The sequence below is a fragment of the Mesocricetus auratus genome, unplaced genomic scaffold (assembly GCF_017639785.1).
Source record: "Mesocricetus auratus isolate SY011 unplaced genomic scaffold, BCM_Maur_2.0 Super-Scaffold_100019, whole genome shotgun sequence".
Classification (NCBI taxonomy): Eukaryota; Metazoa; Chordata; class Mammalia; order Rodentia; family Cricetidae; genus Mesocricetus; species Mesocricetus auratus.
The window spans coordinates 22691544-22713220 of NW_024429200.1; the positions used below are offsets into that span (position 1 = coordinate 22691544).

At 42.1% G+C, this 21677-nt stretch overlaps 1 protein-coding gene across 1 annotated transcript in view; it reads left to right on the forward strand.

Annotated features, from left to right (window-relative positions):
• The first annotated feature begins 201 nt into the window (after positions 1-201).
• Wnt2 (Wnt family member 2) overlaps positions 202-21677 on the forward strand; it is a 40446-nt gene continuing 18970 nt past the window's right edge. Inside the window, exons 1-3 of the mRNA XM_040728638.1 lie at positions 202-405; positions 2452-2678; positions 7760-8037. Coding sequence (XP_040584572.1) covers positions 323-405; positions 2452-2678; positions 7760-8037 — 588 coding nt within the window. The 5' untranslated portion in view covers positions 202-322. The remainder of the gene's footprint in view (positions 406-2451; positions 2679-7759; positions 8038-21677) is intronic.

The window sequence follows — 21677 nt, forward strand, 5'->3', positions numbered from 1 at the left end:
CTTTGGCTGCGCCTGGAGGGGAACCGAAAGGACAGGGTGCGCGGGAGGCACGCAGAGCTCGGGGCTGCCTGCGCTAGCAGCGCCTGGGGAATTGACTGTGGGCGAGGCGCTCCCGGCTGCCCTTTATCGCTCGCTGGGCTCGTCTTTTGAAACTTTATCAGTGAGTCTCACCACTAGCCGCAGACGCGAGCGGCGGGGGGGGCGGGGGCGCAGAGGCGCCGGCAGCCGTGACGAGGCGCTCCCGGAGCTGAGCGCTTCTGCTCCGGGCACGCATGGCGCCCGCACACGGAGTCTGACCTGATGTAGACGCAAGGGGGTTAATATGAACGTCCCTCTCGGTGGAATCTGGCTCTGGCTCCCTCTGCTCTTGACCTGGCTCGCCCCTGAGGTCAGCTCTTCATGGTGGTAAGTCCACGCATATGGGCGCGGTACTGATGGATTTTTTTTTTGGAGATGGGAGAGGGGACCCTACTGGTCGCATAGACCCTCCCTGGCTGTTTCCCAGTCCTAGCAATTGTGGATTCTGGAGCAACAGGGTCTTATCACAGCATCTTGATCCTAACCCCTTTGCTTTTCTCAAAAATCCACTTTAGCTTTGACAATTCCAAAAAAAATTCCCATGCCCACAAATGAGATCTCTGATGTTTAGTTGTTTGGATCCAGCTGAGTGACAGCAAAAGCAGCCAATATCTTATTCCCCTGAGAAATGTGCTAGCCTGATCTCTAAGTGTAGTACAGATGTGTGTGTGTGTGTGTGTGTGTGTGAGAGAGAGAGAGAGAGAGAGAGAGAGAGAGAGAGAGAGAGAGAGAGAGAGAGAGAGAGAGAGAGAGAGAGAGAGAGAGAGAGAGAGAGAATTCACCTTGAAAACTACAACTGCCACATCTGTCTCAAGAGAAATCAGTCCAGGCAGTTGGAGTCATTGTAGGACCTGAAGCGTGTGGTTTTGTATTGTTTTTCATCATTCCACATTCCTGGTGCTTCACCCCCAATGAGGCAACCTCCAGGTAGGGACTATTGCCCTGATGCAAAACTGATGGATCTGAGGTCCCCAAGATGCTGCCCTACTCAAGACTGTCTTCCTAAAGGGTAGCTAGGCTGCTGTCTTTGTATGCTGATCTATGATTTATTTTGCATCTTCTCTGCCTATCCAGAAATCGTCTCCATCTCTTAACTTTATAACCTTGAAAAGAGATGGAGTTGAGAGCTTTGTAACTTTCTTGTATGTAGAGGACCAGGGCAGATATTTAAAGTACTCTGATAGCAATTCAGAAAGATTGGCTACCCCCCCCCACACACACATCTTTTTGTATTGGACAACGGTAAGGATCTCAGCCAAATTCAGGTCAGAGTCAGTGACTATTTAGACATCTGAATACCTGAGGGGAACAACAAAGCACTGATGCTATCCGGGCTGGGGTAGGGGGTCAGCTCCTTCCTAAGTGAGTTGAACAGGGAGTCCTTTAGCCTTGACATTGCTGGCATGCAATCAAAGAATGATTTATCAGATTGACCATTCTTTCAATAAAACGATTATTTCTGTTTCCATGTGTGTGTAAATATTATTTATTGCTCCAGCATTTTGTCACATTGTCTCTCAGCTGTCACTTAAATAAATATTTTTGCAAGTCGCAGCTGTAATGATTTTATGACCATATAAAACAATGGCAATGCAAAGAAAAAGATATTCCCCTTGTTTGATCACTTCAAAAGACACCCTCGGCAGCTTGAGTGGTATAAAAGGTACTTTTCTAAATGTTTCACAACTAATGGAGAACATCTGCCCAGAAATAATGGGATAATTTTTGTTAAAGTTTCTTTTCAGAGTGTATAATGCTGATTCCTCCAAATATTTAGTGCTCTTGATAGCAATAGAAAGATCCCCCCCAACAGTTTCTATAAGTGTCAAAAAAAGGGGGGGCTAGAAAATGAAACCATCTTAAGGATTCTTTAGTGTGGAAAGAATGGCATGATTGTAAGAAGAATGCAGCAACCGATCCCAGCAGGTGCTAACGGGATAGATGCATGCAGTTCTGAAGACATTTAGGTCAGACAAATGGGAGTGAGGAACTTCTAAAGGTCAGCTTCCTCCAAAGCCAAAAGCAGACATATGGCATTCACTGAGAGCAGAGAGTTCTTTGAAATTCTCTCTGTGTTCTCCCAAACACATTGCCCCCCCCCTTTTCAGGCCCTGATCTTCACAATACTCTTCCTCCCTGTTCAAAGCATCATTTGGTAGCCCCCACTTTGGGAGATAGTCATCACTCTGTTTGGAAGTAGCTTTGGCCATGCTACCGCACTGAGTGAAAATGATAGCAATGGAAAGGTCCCCTGCCTTCTGGTGTTAGCAGAGGATAAGTAATTCACACTCAAACAGTGCTTTGAATGCTGGTCTCCTGGGCAGCACCACGCTCTGGTCACATCACTTTTGCCTCTCTGGTGGTCTCTCACAGGTACATGAGAGCTACAGGTGGCTCCTCCAGGGTGATGTGTGACAATGTGCCAGGCCTGGTGAGCCGCCAGCGTCAGCTGTGCCACCGACACCCTGATGTGATGCGTGCCATTGGCCTGGGTGTGGCTGAGTGGACAGCAGAGTGCCAGCATCAGTTCCGCCAGCACCGCTGGAACTGCAACACCCTGGACAGAGATCACAGCCTCTTTGGCCGGGTCCTCCTCCGAAGTAAGTCTCTAACCTTCACCTAGCTCCCTGCTCCTGGCCCTCCCTGTACCAGTGCTCAAAGCCTCTGCTCATCCTTAGTGGAATTCTTTTCAGCGACTCCGTGCTTTGGGGTAACATCATCTCCTTCCAAAGATAAGAGTTGTGTCAGTCAAGGACCTGTCTCAAGTCTATAAGCCTTTGGGGGAGCAGGCTGAGAAACTATGGGCTGAAGGATTGCGGGCTGGTGTCCTTTCCTTCTTTGCTCTGACCTTCACTTCAGCACTGCATGACCATCTGGGATCAAATGTTGTCTCTGGAAAGAAAGAAGCAACCACAGGACTCTTTTGACTTTTTTTTTTAATGTCTTTCTGAGGCTTGAGCCTTCAGAGGAATTTGATCTGAAGAGCAAGAGAGTACGTTCACATCTTTACCTGACTTAAATGCACTACGAAAATTTTGTGTGTAGAGACAAAGCTCACCTCACCACCTTTGACCTCTCATTTGAATAACTAGGTCAGGGTCACTCTGCATCTACTTTCTGCTTTCCATAGAATGTAAATTCCACAAGGGCGGGGACAGGCCTGGATTTTGTGCACTTTGATTGGTACCTGTGCATTGTAGGTTCCATTCATTCATTACGGTGAATGAGTAGGTAAATGTGTACTGAGAATCTATTGCTTTTTAGACAGTAAAAATATTCTTGAATGAGGACGAAGGACCCCAAATACACAGGTTTCTTTTTCTATTAGAGGAAGATTTAATTCCTCCTTCTAACTAGATAAAGGCGGCCTTCAAGTGTCTGAATGTTGAAAGTAACTCAAAGCTAGTGATCAATTCTCACATAATCAGAGAAGATAAATTTAAAGTCAAGTTTTGCTTTCAAATAATATTCATCCATTAAGCTGGCGGGAGTAGCATTCTTCAAGAAATGACTCTGTCCATGTGTTAGTTGGAAATCTGACTAGAAATACAACAGTTTGTGTGCAAAGACAGAAACAGAGAACTTTAGCCTTGTTTTTGCCCACCCCAATCCCTCCTATTCCCAGGAAAATCATCCAAGCTGTACACTTGGTAATGCTTAACAGAGGGTGTTTCTATCATGTCATCATCATAGCCCTAGGGTTTTATGAGGCCAAATGCATAAATGAATGTCTCTAAAATCCCCCAAGGGCGTAGTACTCTCACTCTTAGAGTATCCCTAAAGTTAATTTACTGTGATACTCTGCAATTTTATTCTCTAGTTTAAGAACTATATTCTTATGCATTCCTTTTAGAGTTTCGATATGACATCGCAAATTTTCGAAAGGATAATAGCAAATGTCAGCCTCATGGAATTTTAAGACTTCACCTAGATTAGTTCACCAGTGCATCAATTAGTGCTGGACCTTGTCAAAGAGAATTTGCAAATATCCATCACAAGTCCTCATAGGCTGTGTTGTTTGTAAGTTTTTCCCTGATTAAAATAGATCAAGAGTTTCCAGTGGTTTTAAATTAGAAGAATGTCCCATTTGTGCAGTGATAACCTGTAGCCCCATTAAGTCCTTTGCTTATAAAGGGGTGGAAAAAACACCAAAGCCTTTAGATAATAAGTGAAAGGAAGCAATTTAAATTTTTAAATGTATTATTACTCGGCAAGGGTTGGGGCATGTGGAGGTAGAGAGAAGAGTTTCAGGATTGGGTTCCCTCTTTCCACTATGTGTTCCAGTCAGTCAACTCAGCCTTTTCTTGCTGAGCCATGACACTGACCTAAAAGGAAGCAGCTTCAACAAATGATCCAAAAGATGGCATCTCTGCCCAAGCTGGGGACTATTTCATAGACTACATCGAGGTCACTGAGTGGGAAGAGTTGGTGATGGGAGAAAACAGAACTAATTGCCTTGGCCTACGGCCTCAGGTGAATAAGGGTTTCCAGCTGGGACTTCCTACAGATGACGTTGAGCACTTTGCCAAGGTGCTCAAAACTTAAAACCCTCACAGCACATGGTTTCTTTGCACTCTTTGCAGAAGGTCAGCTTCTTCCTAGGCATCTCTGCAGATCCCAGCAACTGTCAAGGATGATTTTTGCATTGGTTTGTGAAGGGCTGAATTTGGCCTATAGTAGCTTATCCTGGAAATAATCATGAAATTCCAATGAAGTAATTCACAGACTTCTTGCAGTTAATTACTCAGAGGGACATTTCAATCTATAGTTGTGAAGAACTCTCTGTTAGAAACCTTAATGTACCTTTAGGTGATCAGGGAAGAAAGATGAAGGGTAACACCCTGTAAGGAGATCATTATTGCTACTAAAATCCCCCATGAGTATAGAGAAGTGGAGAGCAATTGTCTCATGTGCCCTAGAGACCCATTTGAGTAAAACAGAATGACTTTTTTTTTTGATTTTTACGAGACAAGGTTTCTCTGTATTGTTTTGGAGGCTGTCGGTCCAGCCCAGCCTCGAACTCACAGAGATCCACCTGCCTCTGCCTCCCGAGTGCTGGGATTAAAGGCGTGCACCACCACCGCCCGGCAACAGAATGACTTTTAAGAACATTTAGAATTTACTCTTTTTCACGGGTAGTGAAAAACCCCAATATTGCCTTTTAAGTAGATACCTCTGAAATTCTAGAATAGGCTGAAGAAACAAAAGGTGATTAGGGTTCATCTTTGTAAGTTTCAAGAGGAAAAGACAAGAGAATATAAGAAAGGTAAAGTAGGGATAAAAAAAAAACACTTTTAAAGAGTTGGAAATCCATGACCCTCAAGAAACAATAGCTCAGTGTTTTGCCTTCCCAGGAAAGTCCTCCTAAACCCAAACAAACCCTGCCCAGTTGACATTGCTCAATGCATCTCAATCCCCAAATGATGGCCACTTCAACAGCGACACTCTAGAAAGCATCCACACTACCATTCAGATTAGGGTTTTATTTCAGTTATGATGACCTGAAGAAGAACCAGTCTTTCTAACAAGCCCGTGATCACAGTTTGGTTTGCTATGAAGCCAGATCTCAAACTGTGCTACTATTTCACACATGTATTTTAGTGAATCACCTAAACACTTAACTGAAGACATGATCCCATAACATCTGAAGGTAAAACAAAGAGTCATGTAGGAATAGCTAGACAGTAATGAATGTGTTTGATTAATAAGTATTTAGAAAGACAACGTTTTTCCTTCAGAAATTGTTTTTGAATGACAGAAAACTACTGTTTTATTTGGTTGAGTCAACAAGTTAGTGTGATTTTTTTAGGAGTTGCAGGAGAACTACGTGGTTCAAACCCCACCCTAGTGCTTTAAAAATATGCCGCGATCCATGTCACCCATGCTTTCCCTCAAACTATAAAATTAGTGGCAAATACATTAAGCATGTATGATTGCTTCTCCTATCTGGTAATTGTAAATATGAACACTGAACTCCAAATCCCAAATTAGACTTTCAATGATCAAAACAGACAACTATCAGCCAGGAATTTTTTTAACTATAAAAACAAATATATAAGGAAAGTGTTATTTATCTAAAAGCCAGTAGACAAAATTAAGCTATATTAGTTACCACCTCCCAATTCCTCTTCACCTGTGTGTGAACCTTATAGCCTAAGTTGGGACTTTTGAAATAGTTCCTAGGAGCCCACAGATGGCAAATACTCATCTAAGTGATTATCCATCTAAGTAACTAGCACCCTTTTTGATGGTTAGGGATTTGGAGGGAGATATTCCTAAACGGCTGAGGTAAGCACCATTTAATATGGTGTAGATATGTGTTCCTGTTTTTTAATATCGAGGCTAGCAATGCAATTTTTGCCAGGGATGCACGGTAAGCTGCAGCACAGAGTGACATGTGGAAGCGAGTAGTTTCAATGTGATGAAGTAGCCTGCTCTCCCGGCTGTGTGGTTCAAAAAGTCACACTGGTCTTGACAGATTGAGTCACTGAATGGTTCTCTGCTCTCTGCCTTGCATTGGCATTAGCTGGTCCAGCTTCTATTTTGATTGTTAATATATTTGCTGCAGCAACCATTAATAAAAAGCTACGCTAATAACAATGAAATACGGTTCCACTTGAAAAATGAGGTGCACGCCGACCCCAAAGAGCCTTATATCTGTCACTGTACCACAACACTGTGTTATGAGTTACTACAGATTATTAAAATAATTTAATGTAGTTATTGCACTGAAATATGTACCTCTCAGCCTGCAAGTGAAAGTGGGCTGCTCTCTAATAAAGAACAAGTCTAAGAAAGCCCCCAAAGGATTCTTGCCCAAGTCTAATTATAGGTGGTAATTTGTTTCTTTCCAGAAAAACCAAAGGAAAGGCTTTTCACTGTCTTTGACCCGATACCAATGATTAGTGCAGGTGTTCCAGAAGAAAGGGAAATCACCTTAGTAGTTAGACACCGTATACAACCCAAGGATATTGCATATCACCCTCAACGATCTTCCAATTACTTGTGAATGTTGATGGCAAGCCAGTTCTCCAGAGTTAATGCCAGGGGCTGGTGGCTGACTGAATTCTCCTCCCTCCCTAGCCCCAAGATTTCCTTGATTTCAGAATTCCACTGTCCGTAAGTTAAATTTGTCTTGGTGTCTTCAGTAATGCCTAGAGATGTGGGAGGGTGTTTGTTTGCTCTAGCTTCCAACTCTTGGGTTCAAGCAGTCCTCCAGCCCAGCCTCTGGAGTAGGCAAGACAGACACTGTTGCATGTGACAGTTTTTTTCCAAGCTGTGATATCATGACTTCTACACCATACAATGGAATGAATGATAGCAGAGCTGTAGAATCCAGACTGTTTTATAGATGGTGAAACTAGGGTGACTCATGCCACTTCAACTCTTCTGGGACATCTAGGGTTGAGGAGGAATGTGATTTGCTCAAACCAGGAGCAAGGCTATCTTTTATCATTTCTACTCTATATTTAAGAAGAGTTGGGCACTAGATATTTGTCTAATGGACCAAATCCTACACTAAGTGCAAGTGGTTCATGTTAAAGAAATAGCCTGGGATCTAGAAAAGAATCCTTGACCACTATAGGAGATGATATGCCAAGCAGTTCACCGTATGTCAGCAATGCGGAACACTTGAAGAGAAGCTCTCTGACCACTTTTAAGAAAAGCATTTTTATTTCAGGTAGTCGGGAATCTGCCTTTGTTTACGCCATCTCCTCAGCTGGAGTTGTATTTGCCATCACCAGGGCCTGTAGCCAAGGAGAATTAAAGTCCTGCTCCTGCGACCCAAAGAAGAAAGGAAGTGCCAAGGACAGCAAGGGCACCTTTGACTGGGGTGGCTGCAGTGACAACATTGACTATGGGATCAAGTTTGCCCGTGCATTTGTAGATGCCAAGGAAAGGAAAGGGAAGGATGCCAGAGCCCTGATGAATCTTCACAACAACAGAGCTGGAAGAAAGGTATGAATCGCTCTCCTGCTCACTTGAGGGCCCGGTAGCCATGTGACTTGTTGAGATAGAGCTTATCTTCATATTTCCTGGAGTTAACTAAAGGCTGTGTAGACACAGCTTCCCACTGACCCCATCCCCAGCCCAGGGTCACTTGTTTAAAGAGTGCCACCAACTGGGCTGAGACGTCCCCAGCCATGCCCCAAGGAGTCCACCCCATTGCCTTGAGCAGAGAAGTGAGTCAAGTATTTTGTGATCCCTCTGGATATTGTGGAGTCCAAGTAAAAGGTATCATCTGCCAGAGAGTTCATCCTGAAAAGCAATAGTATATTGAATACTTGTATGGTTTATCAATGCCTAGAGCATTTTCTCCCAATATTCCATGAAAGCAATTCACCAAGCATGGCGGGTTGCCTTCTCTTGAATGCAGGGGTACTTTCTTTTGAAACTAGACCCACTCACTCCCTTTTTTATGTTACTGGATGAATAAGAGAACCAAAGAACACCCTTATCCTTTTATCTAGATGAACCTCCTAGTTCATAGGAATCTGGTCTGCAACCACCTTCAAACATGCATTTGGTGCATAAGGAAACTGAAGTCCCTAAGGTTATCACCAAGAGTCAGGCAGAGGGCAGGAGCAGAACTCAGGTTAGCTCCAAGGTCAAGGTACTTCAACCTAGTATTAAAATGCTTTAATACGTCTGGCCAAAGCATTAATGAGGGAAGACTGTGTAGGTAGCAGCTTGGCCAAAATAATGAAAGAACCAGAATGTAGTTATCTGTGCCTTTGGGCAGAAAGAAGAAACTAGCTGAGATAAACAACTGTTTGGTCTGAATCACTATAAGATAACGTCACTGCCCAAAGAAACAGCTATAATTTGTCTTTTGCTAATAAAACACCAAATATATCTTATTTTGATTTGTAAAAAAAAAAAGATAAGCAAAAAATTGAAAGGTGTGGAGGAGGGACTGATATGAAAAGGCATAGAAAAAAGAATACAGCTCTGCTTGGGTGAAATGATTTTATTGTGCTCCCGAAAAGAACAAATTTCATTTCACATAGGTTGGAGAAAAGGGACTCTACCTACCTTAGCACATCAAATATATATATTGACTACTACCATTGGCAATTGTTGTTTGTGCAATGATTTAGATAAAAATAACCTATACTGACCTTTGTTTTGACATCGATAGACTACCTTTAAGTTATAAAGCCTGGTGTCTCTGACAGAAGTACATGGCTTAATTATTTGAATGGGATATTTTAACTAGATTCCTCTGTTTGGAAAGATAGGCTCTATGATACTATATAACTACATTGTATCCCAAAGAGTGTTGAGTTATTAAAATATATGTTAAGTTTTTATAAAAAGTTATTAGACAATGAATTGCTCTAATCTTCAAAACAATAGCTATACACTAGTTCCTACATAAACAAGTGTTTTAATGTAAATCACATGATTGTTCACTGTGTAGACATGAACAGCTGTCGGGCCTCAGATATTCTACTGCCTGCTCCTCGAAACTTAGGAGGCTACTTTTGATTGGAATAAAAGTGCACACACTGACTTTTTAAAATGTGGCTTTAATTAATGGTGGGTGGGCAGCCTTTTTCAAGGAGATGCATGATGTCAGTGAATATGAACTTTAATGAGAGTAAATGTATTGAGATAAACATGCGTCTCTAATTCTCTCCTTGTGGTCATTAGGCCCCCGGTACCAACTCCCCCTTCTTACAAGCAGAAGGCCTGTGGACTCAAAATGAGAACAGGCTGGGCTTGTGTTTGAAGGCAGTCCTCCTGAGCTAAGCTCTAGGAAACCCCGGCCTCCAAGGACTGACAGGAACATCTGTCCAGGTTTTTCCTTCTGTCGCTTTTTAGTGTTTCCCAAATTGTCTGATATGAACTCCATCTACTTTTAAATTAGAGGGTAATGGTGGGGGAAAATATGTTTTATTTGAGAGAAAAATCATACATTTCAAGATATATCTGTTTAAACAAAGCTAAGTCGCAACTCAGCATGGCCATTCACATAAGACCTCAATTTACTCCCAATAACTACAGTTTAATTAATTTATTATGACAGCTTATTAGAGCACCCTCATGTGTTTCTCTTCTGAAATACCGCCTAGTCTGCATTATTCATTCTAACCATTTTCAAATTTGTCTTTTTGTGACTGGGTTATTTTTCTTCTTTCATGTTCACTTGAGGTTTGGGTTTCATTGAGTCTAGTTTTCGGATCCCAAGTAGAATTAGGAAGTAAGTTCACTTCGTTCAAGAACACTCTTCCCCAGCTTCTCCAGGCTGTGAGTCTAAAAATGCCACGCTGTGAATGCTTGCAAGTTAAATTAAGACAACTTTTGGTGAATGACCAGGAAACAATATTTGGTCAAGAATTACCATTTGTTCTCTTTCATGAGCATGTAAGGGACGTTTAAGTGATTCTATTCTTTTTGTAAGAAGAAATAATCACAAGTTCATTAAATTTTCTTAAGAGAATCTGAATCAAAATAACCTTTCAATCAAATCAAATTCTGCTCTTCAACAACACTAACAATGTCCCTAAGAGTATAAATTTCCATAACAGAACTCAATAAACTATTTTTTCTAAAACCTGTCAGGCCTCTGGTGTATAGTAGATGCTCAGCAAAAATCTTTTAGATTAGTAGAGCCAACTTTGTTTATAACTCAGGTAAAAGAAGATAGCCAAAACCCAACATGAACTGTACTTAGGGCTTAACTAGCTATTCTGTCTACAGACTCATCTTCTATGCAATCTAATGCACTAATAAAACATACATAGCTTTGCTAATTTATAAAGTCTTTTTAAATGTTTCACACTAGGGTCTTCCCAATTCCTAATAAGAATAAGAAGTAGCATAAATGTTTCACACTAGGGTCAGGTGATAGTAAGAAGCTAGGCTTAGGGTTCACGAACAGTTGTGTCTGCCTGTAGGCACATGTCTATATTTCTATATTGTCTCTATTTCAGAATTTTCTAGAAAAACAAACAGTACTTTTATATTTCTTTAATTAAAAAACAAAAGAAACACAAGCTGGAAGGTGGCTTTGATGATGACATTTTCCCTTGGGTAGCTTCATCTCACAGACTTTCTTTTTATATATATAATATTTTTAATTTAAATTAGAAACAAGCTTGCTTCACATGTCCCAGCTCCCTCTCCCTCCCCTCCTCCTTTTTCCCTCCACCAGCTCCCCTGTCCCCCACCCAATCCCCTCACCATTCCCCAGGGAGGATGAGGCCCTCCATGGGGGATCTCCAGAGTCTGTCATTTCATCCAGTGCAGAGCCTAAACTGAGAGAGCATCCCTCAATGTGGGATGGGCTCGCAAAATTCATTTGTACACCATGGTAAATATTGATCTTCTACCCAAGTGAGGAGATTGCCGAGGCCTCCTCACTGACACCACACTCAGGGGGTCTAGATCAGTTGTATGCTGGCCTCTTAGCCATCAATGTAGGGTCCAAGAGCTCCCCCTTGTCAGGTCAGCTGTCTCTGTGGGTTTCACCAGCCTGGTCTTGACCCCTTTGCTCATGACTCCTCCCTCTGTCAGTGGGTTCCAGGAGTTCAGTTCAGTGTTTAGCTGTGGGTGTCTGCCTCTGTTTCCATCAGTTGCTGATGAAGGTTTGGCAGTGGGATTGTAAGCTGGCACTCCCCTTATCCATGTCTAAAATCCATATATGAGTGAGTACATAGCATGTTTGTCTTTTTGTGACTGGGTTACCTCACTCAGGATGGTTTCTTCTAGTGCCATCCATTTGCCTGCAAATTTCAAGATTCCATTGATTTTTTTCCACTGAGTAGTACTCCATTGTACAAATGTACCTAGTGAGTATGTGGTTACTACTCACTGTTGCTTACTATTTTTGTTTTTAATTTTTTTCATACAGTCTATTTTGACCATAAATTCCACTCCTCCAACTCCTTCCCCACCCTACCCGTGCAACTGCTCCTTCTTTCCCTTAAAAGAACAAAAACAAATAAAAACAAACAAAAAGCAATTTGCACAGAGACCGTTTTATATCTGTCAGCTACTCCCGAGCACAAGGCTTTCCCTGGAGTGTGGTTGATAGATCCACTGTCTCTATATTGATGAAAACTGATTTTCCCTCTCCCCGCAGATACCAATTGCAAACACCTCTTTTCTAGAGGTGAGACTTTGTCCTCACCCCTTTTGTGTCTATCACTACCCTAGGTTTCAGCTTGTAGTACGAAAGTTATAGCAAGAAAACCAACATGTTATTGTAATTAAATGATGCAGTATTTATAGTGATAAAGACAGAAATGTTGACGAATGGAAAAGAATTGAAGACCCAGACGTAACTCCACACACTGAAGGACATCTGATTTTTTTTTTTTTTTACGAGACAGGGTTTCTCTGTATTGTTTTGGAGGCTGTCAGTCCAGCCTGGCCTCGAACTCACAGAGATCCGCCTGCCTCTGCCTCCGGAGTGCTGGGATTAAAGATATGCACCACCACTGCCCGGCGACATCTGAATTTTTAACAAAGAAGACTCCTAGGTAGCTATTGATTTTAACAGGGAAATGTTGTCTTAGTGTTGAAAACATGGCTGTGGGTTACTGTGAGCACCACCTAAGCAAGTTGATGTCATTTGCGAGAGTTACAGAATTTCAACAAATGACACAAAAGTCTGGAAGTAGTACATGTTACAGAAAGCACTGTCACTTAGGTCACAAGTGGACTCACCAAAGCAACCTGAACATACACATTTGGGAGTATTGAGACAGATAAGAAAACAAATATGAAAAAGTGCATGGCCACAGGAATAACTCTTAGTTAAGTCCAAGACAAGCTGCATTGAGTGGCATACTAAGGTAGGGTCTGTGAACTGAGGAGATAAATACCACATATGCATACACATGCACACGTACATGCGCACGCGCACGCACGTGCCCCCCCCCACACCACATGAAGCATACAAGCTAGAGATAAGACATTTCCCATACAGAAATGCCCTTCAGGATTAATGGAATGTAAGGTGAGGAATGACCAGGGTCCCACAGAAAAGCTACTGACAGAGTTAATGGGAGCAAAAGCTGGACATGTATCTTTGTCACACCTAGAGATCCTTAAATACTAAGACAAGACATTTGGGTGCCACTGGAAAGACACTATACTTTAGTTCAATTTTTATGTATTTTTTCAATTTCTTGTTGAAGAATAAGGTGTATCAAAGTTCAAACCTTTTATAATGCATTTGAATTAATGATTAAAATTAGATATACTCAGTATTTATCCCTGGCATACAAATGGACTTAGGGTGCCCATCCCACAATGAGGGATGCTTTCTCAGCCTGGACTCTTGGGGGAGGGACTAGGCCCTGCCCTGAATGAAATGACAGATTCTGGAGATCCCCCCTGGAGGGCCTCACCCTCCCTGAGGAAAAGACTGGGGATTGGGGGAGGGCTGGGGGGGGCTTGTGGGAGGGCATGGGAGGAAGGGAGGGAGAGGGAGCTGGAATTGACATGTGAAGCAATCTTGTATCTAATTTAAATTTAAAAATTAAAAATTAAATAGATGTACTAAGAAAATTGCAAGATTTCCTCTAGCCCCTTGAATCTAATGACTAGTCTTAAGTATCAATGTCATGAGTGCTATAGTCTGCTCCCTGATATTAATTAACTGCAAAACAGATTATTTGAGCCAGGCAGTGGTGGCGAACACCTTTAATCCCAGCACTGGGGAGGCAGAGACAGACGGATCTCTGTGAGTTCGAGGCCAGCCTGGTCTACAAGAGAGTTCCAGGACAGGCTCCAAAAGCTACAGAGAAACCGTGTCCTGAAAAACCAAAAGCAAGCAAGCAAACAAAACCCCCAGAGCATTGATAACTGTGCTGATATTAACTTTAGTAATAGTAAAGCTTAACGTTGTGGATGGCGATCCTGAGCGATTTCTAGCTACAGATGTCATTTTGAGAGGGGCAATGAGAAGGCAAGATTCTCTAGTACTTGAACACAGCCATGACAGGCTCCCTAACTAGCATGGCCACAGAAAACAAGGAAACCTAAAAACAGTTAAGCACATTTTCGATGTGAGCAAATGTGAGTATCATAAAATAGTCAGAATCAGGACACAAACTGACTGTATGTATGAACTGAAAATTCCTAATTCCATAGTACCCTGCATTGTGTAGGGAAGGATCTCCTAGAATGAGGGACTCCAGCATTCTGCCCAAATGAGTACCAGGCAAAGATTGAAAAGGGAGAGAGCACCAAGGTCCTTTAGTCGCCCACTGGAGAGCCAGGACACAGCAAACACTTTTAAGGGCATCCACGGGAAATGCCTCCAAAATAAGTGTTGAATAACTTGTAAGCAGAACCTTAAGGAAAAAATCTAAATTCTAATAAAGATATCAAAAAATAGATAGATCCCCTGATATCACTTGAAATAGGTAATAAACAAATAATGAATCTGACTTCAGAGAACTGGAGTATGATGAAAAAGAAATCCCACTCTTAAAAAGTAAGGGATATCAAGGCCTAGGGAGGAATAAAACCAAACTGTACTACCAATCCAAGCTGTGTTCACTTCCTCTTCATCCTGACCTTCCCATTAACAACTCCAGCATCTTTATAGGGCACAAAGTTCAGTGTGCAGAATCCCTGTTTCCTGGGTGATCTCCTTAGTTCATTACATTAAAAACTCAGATTTTGAAAAGTTGGAGTAAGCACCAGCCTCTGTCTCATTAATTCCCAAATTAGTATGCATTTGATACACTATACGTCTCCTTGTATCATCTGAATTGAAACCAAACCAAAATTAAAGTTCTCAAACAGAGGATAACTCTTAACAAAATTGTTTCAGTTCCATGAAAGTTCTATTAGTAGAGAATGCATCTTAGCCCCGCACCATTTGTCAGCAAGAATTATTATATGTATGGCTGTTCTATGGGAATGCTATGTCCCACAAATACAGACCCCACACCCTATATTTTCTACCGAAGCAAGCCCACCTACAGTCACTGTTTTTAATAGATGACAGAACTGAAGAAATCACAGTACCGTATTGAACTTAAATGTTTGCATAAGCTAACCAACTGCACCTTTTCTAATAAACAGTCTTGCTTCCCTGGTTCCAGAGCATGTAGAGTTGAAGGATATAAATTGTTTCAGTCTTCAGTAACTCCTATCTTAGAGATGTGGGCCTGTCAAAAGGATTTAATTGGTAATAAATGCTCTTGGCTCTAAGCCAATCTGGAAATTAAATAATGTGTTTTTAATGTGTGTTTCCTCAGGAAAACCGATAGGACCAGAAATATGTTGGCTGCTTTGTGCTATACAACTAACTAAACACGGGAGCACCAACACTTCTTCAAATACTTCAGCTTACACGTGCTCACCATGGAAAGACCTAAAACAAATTACATATTTGATTTCTAAGGCGATGCCAATTGACCATTGGCAAGTATTTTATATAGTATAAAGTAGATGGCCCTTTTTTTCTGACTGGAAAGTTAGTGTGACACAATTTAGGGTTTGTACGCTGGGCCACTGCATGTTTAAAAAAATTCTTCTGTTCTTTAAGGAAACTTGATGAGGTCACCGTAGCGGCTCCTTCTGTTTGGTTTTCATAAAGGCAGGTGTAGAAAACCTCCTTGAGTGAAGTTTGTTCTTACAAGTGGCAGTGTAATTCCCTTCAGAGCGAAATTAAAGATGCAGACATTGCGTGCAGGAAAGAAGCAGGACTCACTGAATCTGGGGACATGGACCCAGGGGTTCACAAAGCCCAGGATAAGAAAACTAAGAAGGGAGTTAATGTGAAACCTCGGGTGTCATAGACTGCCTGCCTGCACATCTCACTTAATGCCTGAGCATCTCTGTCTCTAGGGGTTCAGTATCCTAACCTGTCATGAGGGGATAATAATATCCCTTATATGCTTGTGTTGCTTGAATAAAATAGGTACTCTAAGATGTGTAACATGGTCTGACATAAGATAAGGCCCTAATAAATATTATGCCTCTTCATTTTATTCTGAGATCAGGCTGGGCAAAGGAAATATAGAATCTTCTACCATATCCTTCTCTCTCTCTCTCTCTCTCTCTCTCTCTCTCTCTCTCTCTCTCTCTCTCTCTCTCTCTCTCTCACACACACACACACACACATTTGTTTTTGGTTTGGGCTTTTCAAGATAGGGTTTCTCTGTGTTAACAGCCCTGGTTGTCCTGGAACTCACTTTGTAGACCAGTCTGGCCTCTAACTCGCAGAGATCTGCCTGCCTCTGCCTCTGGAATGCTAGGATTAAAGGTGTGCACCACCTACTTTTACTGCTTTTAACAGTCAGACTTTTTGTCTCTGTGATAGAGAATGCTGAACTCCTTCTAGAATTCCTTTCTATAAAAGGAAGTTTAAAACGTTTAAAACTAAACGTAGAAAATAGACTTTTAAAAAAACCTTTAGAATGCTCAAAATGAAATATTTGAGGGTTTCACAAAAATATGCTAAGATTTTTAACACTGCAACCTATTGGAGAATGTTAGATAAAAACACTATATATTGAGCTAAAAGCATTCTTTGTACTAGTGCTAAACACCAAAAAAGTGCTGCTGGCCTTGGAAGTTTTCTACCTCATCTGTCTTTCTTAAACTGGTTGTGGCACCCAAGCAAGCTTGCAGTTACAGGATAACAGGGTACCACAGAGTGAAAATGAGATGAGCTCAGACATGCAGGAGCAGAGAGAATCCTCAAGAATCATTCTGGCCAGTGTGGTAATAAAAAGGTCCACTGGGCTATGTGATTGACGAGAGATGCCTAACAGGATTGTGCCAGTGACTCTCAGTAAGAATCACACAAAGGAATAGAGCATGGGAGAAACAGAGAAACGGAGATCTAACTGTATGGCAGTGTGTACCTGAGGTTGTCAATCTCACGCTGGAGAGAAAAAATAGGTGCAATTGACTCTTTCACAACAGAAAGACAGCAAAAGGAGTATTTATATATAGCTACAAAAAATGATAATGTGAACGATAAAATGGAAAATGACTCCCAAATTAAAATCAGTCATTTAGGGATGAGAGAAGACATTTCACAAAGCCTGATTAGTCTTCTAATTCAAGAAGAATAGCAGCATCTGTAAATAGAGGCGGAAGCCTTGAGATAGTGATGACAAGAGAACAAGATTTGGAAGAGGAAGCTCAAGCACCTGCCCAAAAGTAAAGTGAAAGCCAAATGATAAACAGACTTTAAGGAGGTCCACAAACAATCCTGTTTCTCACTTGGGTTTGGAACGTGCTACCAAATGAGCAATTGGATGGAGGACACACGGTAATTTCCCTGCTGCTTGGGAAAACCCCGCACCAAGGGATGGTGCTTGTACCACACAGTACTGCCAAATAGACATCAGAGTGTGCACTCTGCCCTTTCAAGGCTAGGCATTGAATCCCATTCATGAGATAGCTAGCTGGCTTGAGAGGCTTGGTCATAGTGTGTTTGCTTACTAAGCTAACAGTTCCCACCAAAGAAAAAAGGAAAGGTCCCTAGTCGTTTCTTCAAGCTCACCAGTTGGGCAAGTCAATTTTCCCACTCTGGGTAGAAAAGAACAAGAGACAGAAAGAACCAAAAATGTTACTTGGATGCATTTTTCCCTCAAGAAGCCAGAAAGAAAATCCTGTAAGAAAAATATTTAAACTAAAAAGGCATAAAGGATTGATTTGTAGGGTCTATGAACCAATTAGAATGCCATAAAGACCATGGAAAGTGCAGAAAGGCAAACACTAAAGAGGATATTTCAGCACTGAAGTCTACTAGTCTAGGTTGAAAGAGCCTGATAACTGTCAGGGAGGATTAATGAGAAAAAATTCCTGAGGTGTGATATTTCAGAACAACAAGAACACGGGAAAGATTCTAGAAGTTTTCAAGCAAGAAGGAAAAAAAAGGTGAAACAAAAGCCAAAACAAATCCATATTAAAATGTGTAAGATGTCATTTTCCCATCTGCAACACTGGAGGCTAAAAGCCTGTGAGGCTACACCTTCAAACTTGAGAGAAAATTATTTCCAATCCAGAATTCTATACCCAGCCAAGCTATTAATCAAATGTGAAGGCTGAAGTAAGACCTTAGACATGCAAGAATTCAGAAAATGTATCCTCTGTGCACCTTAAAGGAGTTAAGAATGTACTAAAGCAGAAAGAATGATCAGACAAAAGGAAAACATGGCATCTAGGTAAGTGTGTGTGCAGAGTACAAGGACATTATGCTAACTCTCAGCTATGAAGTTAGGCCTTCATCCTAAGAGCATCCTTCATGCCAGAAAGGTTTTAGTGTAGGACAACAGATAATAAAATTGAGCCCCAAAACATCACTGCCCTTGACTGAACAGTTAACATAACTATTACCCTTCAGTTTCTGTGGCCAATTGATTTCTGAATCTTCTGTAGATATTCAAATCTGAGATATTTAAATTCCTTACATATAATAGTGTATTATTTGCATATCACATACGTGTACATATGTATGTATATTTACACATATTTACATCTCCTTCAATTAGCATCATTTGACAATTAGACGATACATAGTTGTCATGCCATATTGATTAGGGAATAATGAACAGAGAAAGTCTGTACATGTTCAGTAAGGACACAAGTATCATAGACCTAACTACATGCGTGAATAATGCTCAAGCAGGGAGTGGTGGATTGAGACTGAAGATGAATGAGATGCTGGAGGCTGCTGGGTGGACTCTCAATACAGACTTCACATATACAAATGCAAGTTTTAATTCAGGAAATTTTCTGAAGTCCCTCCTAATTGTTTTTTTTTAATCCACACATGCTTGAAACCATAGACACAGAGGGCCAATAAGTATTCTTGTTTTCAATTTTTAGAATATGCATCTAGATATATCATGGAAGACTTAACTATAATTTGGTTGTTCAATCTTGTATTATCAAAAAAGAAAAAAACCCCGTCACCAGTCCCCCCATCACCAGCTGCTGTTCGTGGGATACCCCCAAGCTCTTTACTCCATGTGTCTGAAGACCTCAGGAGTGTCTCACCACTCATTCAGCTCTTCTGCATAGCCTACTAACACGAAAAACCATTGGATTGGGGTCCCACATCGTTTGGGCACCATCTTTCCCTCTCCCCAAAATAGCCGCAGCCGAAATTATTACTTGTGGAAATTTTTTCCTGGTGACTTAGACACCCTAAAAACACAGAGTGGGAAACGACTGTAACTAGAAAACTAGTTTTCCTGGTCCATAAAAATTCGGTGCCCACCCTGCCGCAGGTCATGCCTTGTCCCCTGCCTTCCACAGGCCCCCCCCCCAGACTCCTGCAGGGGAGCAGAAACCGCTTACACGCTTTCCTGCAGTCCCGGGACATCATGCTCAGCCCATGCTGTGTGTTAGAATTACCTGAAGAACTGGAAATCCTGTCAGGGCTTGGGCCTCGTGACTGCCCCACCCCCTCTTTCCTCAGCTTGGGAAGGGGCTGCAAATGATCCCCAGGTGATTTTAATGTGCAGCCAGAAACAAGAACCACTGCTCTGCTCTCTCCAGTTGCCAGGGAACAGTCCTCGGATTCCTGTAACTTTACTACACACCGAGAGGCTGGAGTCTTTCCCCTCTCTTGCCAGAATCTGCATTTCCTCAGACCACAGCCGGGTTGTAAAAGAACATTTTCCCTTCCTCCGCTGTGTGGACGCATATGCAGAGCTTGAAAAAGTGGGACATACCATATATATTGTTCTGCGTTTTGTTTTCATCACTTGCTTTCTTTCATACATGTGACACTGACCTGCCTGTTCATTTAAAGAGACACAAAGTACCACCATCATTCACCAGGTACCTGAATTTACATATCCATGTTTTCCACTGGCATCATCTGGGTCTCCTCTCATAGGGTGCTGTTGCTAATACTACAAAGGGAATTTTTGATTTCTCCTAAGAAGGGAGGGAAATAGTGTGTATATTTCAACGTTTCAGGAAGATCCCAACGTGATTTAGGATTTTTGTATGTCTGCTTAGTAAGACCACAGATCTGGGAGTATGGAGCTCTGCCTCCGTCCAACTAGTGACTACAGGTTTTACTGTCTTTACTGGCCCTTAATTTTCAGAACTGTACAATGGGAATACTAATTTTCTTTGCTTAATTGTGTTGTGTGCCTGATAGTACCTGTGAATCATTGTATGTGGAGTCTGGCTAAGCCTGGTTAACATCTCGGTAAAGGGTTGCTGTGATTAATAATGCTATTGTAGGACTAGAGATGTGGTTCAGATGGTAGATGCTTGCACAAAGCTTGGGCAGAGTTCCATTGCCAGCACCACAAAAAAATTGGGTGTTCTGGCACTCACCTGTAATCCCGTGGAGACAGGAGATCAGAAGCTACACCGTGAAATAGAGGCTAGCATGGGATACATGTGAGCCTATCTGGAAAAAAATGGGTTATAACAGTGGGGTATTAGAATTCAAGATCCTCATGGTGTGGCCCCATGCTTTCCTCTCTCCTCCAGTAGTCCAGAACGGAACGTCAAAGCATAGCTGGTCTTCCCAGTACTTCTCTGCTTGAGTTGGGCTTTGCTGTTTTCAAGGTTAAGGGTTTGATTTTAAAGTCTATAAATGCTGCAAATAGAAGAGGTAGAGGCAGATCCTAAGTGCAAGAGTTGAACAGGTTGTGTATTAACTGGAGTGGAGACGTGGCATGGAGCTAGTAAGAGTGTGAGCTCACAGCTCAGGTCTGTCATTAATCCACAACCAAGAACTAACTGTGGTACCTTCAGCAGCCAAGGACAGTCCCCTTCCCCGCAGAGGGGCTAGATAATGAGGAGAACTTACTATCTTAGGTCACAGGAGGTCTGGGTGTCCGGCAAGTCCCAGTTGGGCTCCTTGAGCAACTCCGCAAGACTCCCCAGAGCCCAGTTCCTCACATCTTTCAAAGACAGTGTGTACAGCTCCAGATATTATCTATCCTATTGCTGCTCTCGTCCTTTGTGTCATCTATAGACAAAGACAAGGCATTTCTCCTTGTATCTCTTTTAAAGTGTAAAGGAGGCATCCTTCCAAGTCTGACACCCATTTATCCTCGAAGCCCATTGATACAAATTGAATCAATGTCGGTGTGTGAGCAGTGAATGAACATTCATGATTTAGGCCACTCTGGGATCAGAGAGGACCTGGCCAGGTCTGGAGCACACAGTTTCACAATCCCTGAATAAAGCAGGTAGCCAGTAAAGGAGGGATTGGATTTCCACAGATCCACAGCATCTGGCTCTGCCACGTGGGTCTTTAAGGACGGCTTAGATCCAAACTTAATATGCAAATCTTCCCACTAATCATACAAAAATATCAGCTTTGAGGTTTATCACCTGGAAACTCAGCATAACAGAGGCAGGGCAAGGATGTTTCCTGTTATTTTTAGAGCTGGGAATGCTAGTTACAAGTGAAGAGCCTAGCTGCAAAAGGAATTCAGGGGAAAGAAAGGGTGGAGTCAGCCCCTGGCCTGGAGTGTGTTGTATGATGCTATCAGATCTTAGGAGAGAAGTTTCTAGACAGTCGGGGAGCCTAGAAGGTATTCCTGGGGTTGTGTTTGTCTACTACTGGATGGTCCCGTGAGCCTCATACCCAACACCCACAATGTAAGGAGCAAAGATGAAAGGGTGATCCCAGA